The sequence below is a fragment of the Acyrthosiphon pisum genome, chromosome A1 (assembly GCF_005508785.2).
Source record: "Acyrthosiphon pisum isolate AL4f chromosome A1, pea_aphid_22Mar2018_4r6ur, whole genome shotgun sequence".
Lineage (NCBI taxonomy): Eukaryota > Metazoa > Arthropoda > Insecta > Hemiptera > Aphididae > Acyrthosiphon > Acyrthosiphon pisum.
In genome coordinates, this window is record NC_042494.1 from 43,438,864 (window position 1) to 43,449,091 (window position 10,228).

Below are 10,228 nucleotides of genomic sequence, written 5' to 3' on the forward strand. Positions count from 1 at the left end.
GCGACTATAAGTCCCCAAATTGTAAATTATTTATCTCTGATATGACCTATATATAAACTCAATTCAGGGAAATCATAAATTCAATATTGTATATTTATATATTATTATATTTTCATTATTTGAAACTTTAAAAGAAGTATCTAGCCCTGCAGGACTTTACATTTGATTTATTTATTCTGGTTTCTGGTGATGCTGGATATATTCGGATGTTCCAACGCCGGACTAAATAAGTTTAAATATTATTTGACTCATAAAATATTATCTTGATAAAAATATATTTATTAATAATAATTATTATTTATTATCATTACAAAATGTTCAATTATATAATTATAGGTACCTATAGGCGTACCTAGTTGTAAACAGAACAATAACAGCTTAATTAATTTAAAGGTTTAGACAAAAAGGTATTAAATTCTATGCCGGTCAATAATAATTACTAAACAAAATTAACTACAAAATGAAACGACATTAACGTAAAAAAAATTAGAAAGGTTTCCATCTTCAGGTTAACTTGAAAGCATTATTCGAGTTCCGATTAATTCGGGTCCTAAATTCGGATGCAAACTGCAAAGTTAGCCTGCAGCTTATTTAATATATAGTAACTAAATTGCTATGACATGTTACTAAAATACTAAATATTATTTTGAATGCAAAACAGTTACCTATAGTTATTTTTATTTTTAAATACCTATTCAGCATATGTTGATGCTGGAGGATTCAACATCATCACCGCGGACTGGAATCGGGTGGCAAGTAACATAATGTACCCAATGCCGGCCTATTTGACCGTTCAGGTGGGTTCCATAATCGCCAAATTTTTGGAAAATGTTGTCAACCTCGCGGTAATTGACCCTTCTGATATTCATGTTATCGGCCATAGTCTCGGTGCTCATGTGTCCGGGGCATGTGGTGCTGCATTCAGCCTTGGGAAAATTGGCAGAATTACAGGTATGGACATGCTTTAATGGTAAAATATCGTAATAGTCGGCTATGGTTATAACTAGGGTTGGTGTCGAAATTTTATGAGTTAAAAAACAATGAAATATTGAAATCTTAAAAAAATCTTAATGTGCAATTGTTTTTGACAAAATATGCATTTACATAGGAATAAATACTTCAAAAAATATTTTTGATTATTCAAGATTATTCAAAAATATTGTTAATATGCAACCTACATTTTTGGATTTTAGACGAATGTATTATGAAACAAATTGTGTCGCGTTCGACCATTCCGTACTAACATTGATTAAATATACATAATATATTGTATTTGTACCTACCTATATTTAATCAACGGTATTACAATTTACAGTATTACACATAACCACATACTCGTATTTACCATGTAATAATCATTAATATTAAAAAGAAATATTTTTTCACTCATACACCAATTTCTGGAGACAATTTTAGTAAAAAAAAGGTCACCTATAAGGTTATGTATGTATACCCTTCTGTATAATATAATATTTCAGCTACCTACTCACTAGTATTTCCCTTTTATCTTTTTCGCACTTAATTCTTATTCTACTACAAAATTCAGGTCTAGACCCTGCTGGTCCTGGATTCGAGTACGTGTCATTCCGTTCAGACTACCTAGACGATACTGACGCAACATTTGTGGATGTGATTCATACGGCAATAGGGACAGCTGGATACTCGAAAGCCATAGGACACGCTGATTTTTATCCAAATGAGGGGAAACCTCCTCAACCAGGGTGCTTAGAATCATACACACCGAGTGGGCTAGCAAAGCTCAGTAAGTGCATGCGATGATAGAAAATAAACATGAGTTTGGGAGTTTGAATGAAAGTAAATTAAAAGCCATGTATTATGTAAGGCAAATTATTTTAACTAGTAAAAAGTTTAGAGGAGTTATAATATATAAAACTATCAACTAAACGAATCCCGGATAAAAAATCCGGTATAAAAAAAGTTGGACAAAAAGTCCGGATTCATTTTTTGATTGCCGGACGAAAAGTCCGAAAATAGAAAATAGTCTATTATATTTAATTTTTTTAATTTATAATGTATACAGTATACACGTAATATACACATTATATGCATGTAATATTATATAGGTATAGTCAGTTCATATATAATTAATATTTATTTAAAAAATGTAATTGTTGTACTTTTATTATATTATTGTATTTTTTTCTATATTTTATTACTTCTTATTATTTCTTAATTCTTATACCTAACAAAAATATAACGGAAATCCACTGTAGTTTTTGGTAGGAATACCTAGAGGTACCTATATGGCTATATGTATCTAATGTTTATCGCGGCTGCAGTATGTCTACAGTTTATCTACCATAAGATAATAACTTTTTTTTTAAATATTATTATTGTATTGACGTTGACGTATTATATATCAAATTATTATTATTATTATTATTATTATTATTATTATTATTATTATTATTATTATTATTATTATTATTATTATTATTATTATTAATAATTATTATATGTATAGGCAAACGTAATGCATATTAAATTATTATTGTTAGATTTTTTAAAACGTATAACTTTTTTAAAAAATTCTATTATTGTAGACTAGATTATATAATGTTCAATTTTTATATAGAGTGACAAATTCAATTTATAATTCACGTCCGCTACGTCCCTCATGAAATAAATTATAGATAGATAGATAGATAGATAGATATAGCCAATAGCCATATTATATAATAGGTACTTATAGGTATACCTATAAATATAAAAATAAATAATATAATATAATAAAAGTACAACAATTACATTTTTAAAATAAATATTGATTATATATGAACTGACTATATATAATATTACATGCATATAATGTGTATATTATATGTATACATTATAAATTAAAAAAAGGTGGGCAAGTGGATGTCGCTCTGCTGTATAGTAGGTTACAAGTCGGTCACTGTATAATGGATGGTATTAAATTTGAATTCAATGATAGAATATCATTGTATAAGAAAATCGATTCTAAGCGGAGACTGAATCTAGGTATAACATATATTATACTTATATCTATGGTATTAAAAAAAAATTGACTTATAATAGGTACCTATAATAAATTCCAAATTAATCATATCAGAATATCCATTAGGTACTTATAACGCGTTATACATCAGCAATAAACCGTGATACTATCATAGATATATAATAGTATACTTTAGAAGTTTTAAGTACCCATGAATAATATTATACAATCGCAACAAAATAACTAAAAAAGTTACTCTAGGTTTTTTTATATGTAATTTCTTCCAAATTTTAACTTAAAATGACTATAAAAATAAACTGTGCTTATGAATTTTTTTGATTTTTTGGTAACAGAATTAACTACTTACGTGGAATCTTGTTTTAAATTTTCAATCCTTAGATATAAAAGTTGAACATTTTATAAATTTTTAACTACAAAATAATTATTCAATTTTAAATTTGATAAATTTTGTCAAAATTTCAACTTCAAATGCTTATAAAAAATATGTGTGCCTATGTATTTTTAATATTTTACAATTGCTATTGTAACAATTTATTAGGAGCTTTGCATTAAATTTTCACGCATTTTTACCAAACAAATAAAATTTTATTGATATTTATAGAAAAAAAAATTATAAAAATTGAAAAATGACAATGTCCGTAAGCAGCTCAAAAAGAGTCAAGTTATTTTCAAATTTTTATCGTGTATAGCAAATTCTAATATAAACATTCAGTGAAATTTTCAAGTATCTACAGTCATTCGTTTTTTAATTACAATAAAATAAGAAAATCGTTACGTAAGAAATCGAGTGAATATCAAATGTTGTAAAAATATGAATTTCAAACGCTCATAAAAATTTAATTTGAGTTTCTTATAGACATTTTTTTTTTGATAAAGGTAGAATAACCTATAAGTGGAATCTTGTATTACATTTTAAAATCTTAGTTCTAAAAAGAAAAATTTTTACGAACTATTAACTCAAAATAATTTGCTAATTTTCGTGATTCTTACATATTTTGTCAATTTTTGAACTTTAAATGCTAATAAAAAAAAACTGTGACTAAGGATTTTTAATATTTTTAAAATCTCATTGTAACAATATAATAGGAGCCTTGTATTAAAATTTTACTTTTGACCCCCCAAAGTACCAACTAGATTCACTTTCCTATCAGAAAAGGTACTGTTGAAGAAAATCCAAGCACTTTTACTGTCCTAAAAGGTGATGACAGACACAAAAAAAAATTAAAATTAAAATTAAAAAAAAAAAAAAAAAAAACACACATCATTGTAAAATCAATACATTCATCGTTTCACTCAGAATCTAAAAAAATGATTCTGCTCAATCGGGTATCACCGATTCGGGCTGCAGCTGTTTGAACGCTATTTGAAAAAAAAAGTTTCAAGTACCCACAGTAGCGGCATTGACATTATACATTTTATAATGTTATTTATATAAATTATCCAACTGGTCAGTGGCGTCGACTTGTTTTTCATTTGGTGGGGAAAGTATAAAAATTAGTTACCACCACCACCCACATGATTATATTGTAAATTCAACTATCACAAAGCAAACACTGGGGCGAACCGCCCCATAAAAAATACGTGTTCGTCGACACTGCAACTGGTAAACTATAATCAAAAACCTACAGTATATGACGTGTGGACTTTGAGTCTTACTATTTTAGATTCGAAGTGAAGAAATACCAATTTTTGCCAAATTTTGGTTTTTTCGGTGTAACTCAATAAAACAACTGGCCATCAATCCTTTAAATTACCCCCAGATGCAGAATAGTAGTATTTTTTATATTTGGTAACATTTTGAAAACATTTTGACGCTTAATGCTTAATAAGCATGAATCATTCATTATCGATTTTTTTTAAGTATTTTTCAATTATTGTCAATAAATATTGTTCGATCAAAAAACTTGAAATTGTGATGACTGATTCCTTATAAATTTTTTATAATGTAATTAAAAAAAATTGAGCTCAAATACACACTAATTTTTTATGATTGTCTGAAGTTAGAATTTTGAAGAAATTCGTCAAAATCACGTAAATGTGCAAATGATTTTTTAGAAACATAGACGAAAGTAATATAAACGTCGTTTTAAAAATGTTTTTAGAATATTTTTGGCAAAATTTTTACTCAGTGGTTCTGAAAATTATCTGACTAAGTACGCTCGGAAATCCTTACAACACAAAATTCAAAAAAGTAATTTTTGTATTTAAACTATATATAGGTATTTGAGCATTTGACTAAATATAATATATTGTACAGATATACCTTCAGTTTTTTTTGTAACCGGTGTAAAGTTTTTTTTTATAAATATTTAAAGGAAAAAAACCAAACAAAATTAAAAAAGTCAAATTTGTATTTTAATTGAAGTATAAAATTCTTCTTTAGTTATCTAATATACATAACTCAGTAAACAATATTTGAATAAATTATTTTTTAAAGTTTATACAACGATTCATTATTATTCGTGTGCTTTCCATCGTAGATAGATTATTCACCCATATGGTATAGAATATAATATATGTTTAAATGGTTTAATCATAACGTACTTAAGGAAGTAAGGAATACTATACTATGTAGTACAATAGTATTACAAATTACTAATTAGTACCTAATGACAATACATTACTGGTAAGTGATAACAGTTACATTTGTTTAGAATATAGTCGACAGTAGTTTTTTTTAAATATAAATTTAAAATTTCGAATCGATGGTTACAATTTATAATATATGTATATAATTATAAAGGTGCCTAAATGTTTAAGTAAATATATTTTGCATTTCAGTAATAGGTAGAAGTATTATAACATATAGGAAAGTCGTTGAGAAAAAAAAAATAGTATAAATATAATTTTATGTTATATTAGATTATATTATATAAACTAATATATTTTAAAGGTATTTGAACAAGACCGACCGAATAAGGATTAAGCAGGGCTTGAAACCGATTGAAATAATTTTGGTTTCGGTTTCAATTTTGTATACCGGTTTTTAATTTTTTCGATTTCGGTTTCAATTTTTCAATACCGGTATTAGGAAATTTCGGTTTCGGTTTCGATTTTGAATACAGGTTTATACATTTTTCGGTTTCAACTTAGCAATACCGGTATTAAGAAATTTCGGTTTTGGTTTCGGTTTTGTTTACCGGTTTCTAAAGTATTTTCATGGGGCTATGTCGTCTATACAACTATCATTCTTTGTTCCGTACTGTCATATATAGTATTTGCTAGTAACTTTAATTAATTATATCATTACTATTTATAAAGCAACTAATAATTTTGGGAATAATGAAATGTTTATCAACAAAATTAATTATGATCTCAATTGTATTATGATTATTAATTATGCGTATTAATGGAATTTACGTATTTAAAAACACGTCAATTAAAAAAAAAATAATGGTTTCCAATTTTTTACGCTTTCGATTTTGAATTTAAAACCGGTATCCAATTTATTTCGGTTTCGGTTTTAAATTATGATACCGGTATCCAATTTTTTTCGTTTTCGTTTTTGATTACGATTTCGATTTCGGTTTATACCGGTTACTGAAATCGGTTTTGAAAATGGTTTCAAGCCCCGATTAAGGGGTGTGTGGCAGAAGCACCTCCCCCAACTGGTCTGTGTCATTTAAATATGTAATGGCGCTTCAAGTCAAAAACTGAAATTACGCCTATGATAATATTGTATATATATATTCAATAATCGTGTATTGAAGTCTAATGATATAGAAGGTGTGTTCAAAATATTAAAAATATCAAAACTATAGAGATGTTTATTGATGAATAATAATAATTTGTGGTCCTTTATTAACGCATAACTTGGTACATTTTACGTTCGGAAGAATTAATTTTACTCTATTATTTTTAATATTAGAGTGAATTAATTTATTATAAAATATTAGGGTGATAATATTTTAGTTTTAGTGTACCTAAGTTATAATTTAATGAGCATTTTGAAAATTTAAAAAAAAAATGCGTAATATCCACTAAAGGAAACATGACTATCGGTATTATGGTATTATATTCGGTTGGTAACAATGGTTACAGTGTCTCCACTTTACACTGACACTTGATTCGTGTTTACATTTATATTTAATATTATGCACTGAACACTGTGCACTACCACTACGACAGTACGACGTTAGTACTTACTACTTCGTAGTGTATACTCTGTAAACTGCGTAGCCTACTCTGCTCGTCTTTGGTCTGCGATTGTTGTCTTAGCATACTGCGTTTGTGTGTCTGTTCATTAGTATCTTAATCTTACACACTTTCGTTTACGTGTTTTTACTTCATTGGCCAGTACTCCAATCGCTACGTAATATTCTGTGTTCAATTGTTAACTTTATTTTATTTGTACGTTGTCTAACGTCCTTACACGACTGTCTTTCAGAAGTCACGCAAATTTACCGCATCGGTGCATTTTCCGTTTGGTCAACGTCATGTCGTTCGTCCAAGTTTCCGAAACAAACGACGGTGATAAAGAGGTGGTGGACTTGCCGTTGGAGAAAGATGGCACCCTCTTGTTGTCCACGCTTCGTGCACAATATCCGGACGCTTGCGGCTTAAAGTACGTAGCTCCGGACAATGGCCGAACTCGAGCTCTACGGCTTGCCGATGATAAGCTACATCCACCTACTGACGATGGGTGGGGCGACATTGTATACTTTTGTTCATTCAACAAGGGTAAGTTGGTCTTGTTTTTAAAACATTGTATGTATGTTATGTAATATGCCTAATATTAGGTATACATATTTTGTATAATTGATTAATTTAATTTGAGACAATACCTATGTATGAGAATATTGGAAAAAGGTTTCAGTCAATTGGGATCGTCTAACAAATGGACAGTAACATCTTTTCATTATTATAAATGGTTTCTATTAATGGTTCATTCCATATTATTATGGTGAAGTTATGTGTTGAAAACTCAACAAGTGTTGGAACTAGGTATTCATTCTCGTTTATATTATGATCATAAACTTGTACTGTTATAGATTCATAGAATTTATATTTTTCATTTTGAATTCTAATGAAATCTAGGTATTTGACTTTTATGTAAGAATGAAAACCTTGTTGGACAAGCTAATAAAAAGCTCATAAAAACATATATATTTATCAACCATTGATTATGGTTGATTATTAAAATATTTTCTACCTACATATTTAAATTATTTACATAATGTTTCTTAAATAAGTTTGATGTATTTAAGGAATCAATGTGAAATTATATGTAACCATTTTATAATGTTGAGGAATGATAATGATATGTGTGTTCAGATAATGGACAGAAAAGGAAATTGAACGAAGAATTTGAAAGTGATGTTGAGCGAGCATCCAAGGATCCCAAGTCTGAGGCAACATCAACAGCTTGGAAGAATCGTGATTTACTTGTGCTCGGTTTACCATGGAAAACGACTGATGAGGACTTAGAAAGTTACTTTAGTAAATACGGTGAACTGCGCATGGCACAAGTTAGTTAAATAAAAATAACAAAGAAAAAAGGGTTTGTAAATTAGGAAATGTATGAATGTGATATAAAGTTAGTTCTTTATATTTGGTTTGTGAAAATATATTTTTAGTGTTCGAATTTAATCTTCCAGATTATCAATTATGTATAGTAACAAATAATATGGTTTTAATTACAATTTTTTAATTTAGATTAAAAAGACAGCTGATGGTAGATCAAGAGGTTTTGGATTCATACGATTTAAAGAACAAGAATCTCAAGTGCGGTCAATGTTAGATTCTCATGTGATAAATGGAAGGCGATGTGAGATTAAAATACCAAACATTAAGGTGCTTAATATAATATAAATTATTTTAAATGATTGATTATGTTAGTTACATGAAATTTTAAAACTTGAATTAAGCTTTCTAAATGTATATAATATTTGTACGATACACAAGCATAAATTGGTGAAGATAAATAGTGAGTAGGCTAAACATTCCTCTATTGACTATTATATAGTACTAGCTGAACCCGTGCACTTCATTGCTCGTATCAAATCGCAACTCTTAAAAAAATTATGATTGTCCAACTCCTTTTGGGTGTAACTTGCTGCAGTAAGTGCAACTCAGCCACCCTGGTAGGCAATCCAACTATGTCAGATCGTTGACAAATAGCAACTCTTTCACCTTGATAGACAATGTTTATTAATTCAATTTTTTTCTGAATAATTGTTGGTTTTGGGTTTCCAGGCTTACAATAATATGTAGGTATATAATATATATATAGGTGTACAATTATATATTCAGGTCTACAATTTACACGTTTATTTTAATTAACTAAGGGCCCGTTTTACAATAGTTAAACTAAAGTTCAACCGTGGAATTCAGCCGGTAAAATCAGTGGGTTAAGCGTAACCGAGGTTTGAACGAGATTGTAAAATGGGCCTTTAGACAAGTGCTATTGCGATAGAAACCTTCTCCATGATATAATCTTTCATTAAAAAAAAAATTAAGACAATTGGTTAAGAAGTTTCCGAGAACATTATCATCAAAGGTTTCAATTTTTCGGTTTTATATATTAAAATATACACATTAAATGGACCTAATATATTAATTTTAGTGTTAAATTTGTTTAACTTATTATATGATTATTTTTGATTTTGATATTTATGTAACCGCATATATTATAGCATATAAGTCAAAACTGATAGTTACCAATGCATTTTAACAGTATTCTTTGCTGTTTGTGCGTTTTTTATCTAATTATTTACAATATAAAAACTTTTTCTATAACTATATTAAAAATATACATTCCAATAGCTTTGTAAAGAGTATGTTTTTTGTATGTTAGAGAGATGAAGCTCCATTTTGAGTTTTGACTGCTTATTTATTAAAAATAATTTAATTTTCAATATATTATAAATATCTCTTCTAATTTTTTATTGGCATGGCAGAATAACTTCTTTCATAGGTTGATGATGTAGGTTATAACCAGGGCTCGTAAATTCATGCATCTGCATGTTTTTTTTGCTTCACAGGAAAACATGCTAGCTGAGATACAAATCCGTTTCATAACATTAGTAATAATAATATGAAGTTTGATAGTGCATGTTTTTGCATGTTTTGGGTGTAAAGGCATATTTGGCATATAGTCGATTTTTTACAGTCGTTAGTGCATATTATTTCATAAAAATATTTTTTAGACAAATATTTGAAATGTTTCTTGTTTCTTATTTACTTTCCTGTTTACAAAATTATAGTGTTTTGATTTATTTTTATTCA

The 10,228-nt window shown here is 28.0% G+C and overlaps 2 protein-coding genes across 3 annotated transcripts in view; both read left to right on the forward strand.

The window, feature by feature from the left end:
* The window catches only part of LOC100160158 (lipase member H-B), a 103,345-nt gene that overhangs the window by 1,380 nt on the left and 91,737 nt on the right, over positions 1–10,228 (forward strand). The window contains exons 4-5 of the mRNA XM_001948062.4: positions 700–951; positions 1,547–1,762. Coding sequence (XP_001948097.2) covers positions 700–951; positions 1,547–1,762 — 468 coding nt within the window. The remainder of the gene's footprint in view (positions 1–699; positions 952–1,546; positions 1,763–10,228) is intronic.
* LOC100168351 (TAR DNA-binding protein 43) overlaps positions 7,116–10,228 on the forward strand; it is a 6,920-nt gene continuing 3,807 nt past the window's right edge. The window contains exons 1-4 of one of the 2 annotated variants that reach the window (XM_008181868.3): positions 7,116–7,313; positions 7,392–7,681; positions 8,276–8,469; positions 8,657–8,794. In XM_008181868.3, coding sequence (XP_008180090.1) covers positions 7,438–7,681; positions 8,276–8,469; positions 8,657–8,794 — 576 coding nt within the window. In that variant the 5' untranslated portion in view covers positions 7,116–7,313; positions 7,392–7,437. Of the gene's footprint in view, positions 7,314–7,388; positions 7,682–8,275; positions 8,470–8,656; positions 8,795–10,228 lie in introns of both variants that reach the window. The other variant, XM_008181867.3, reaches the window with a different exon arrangement.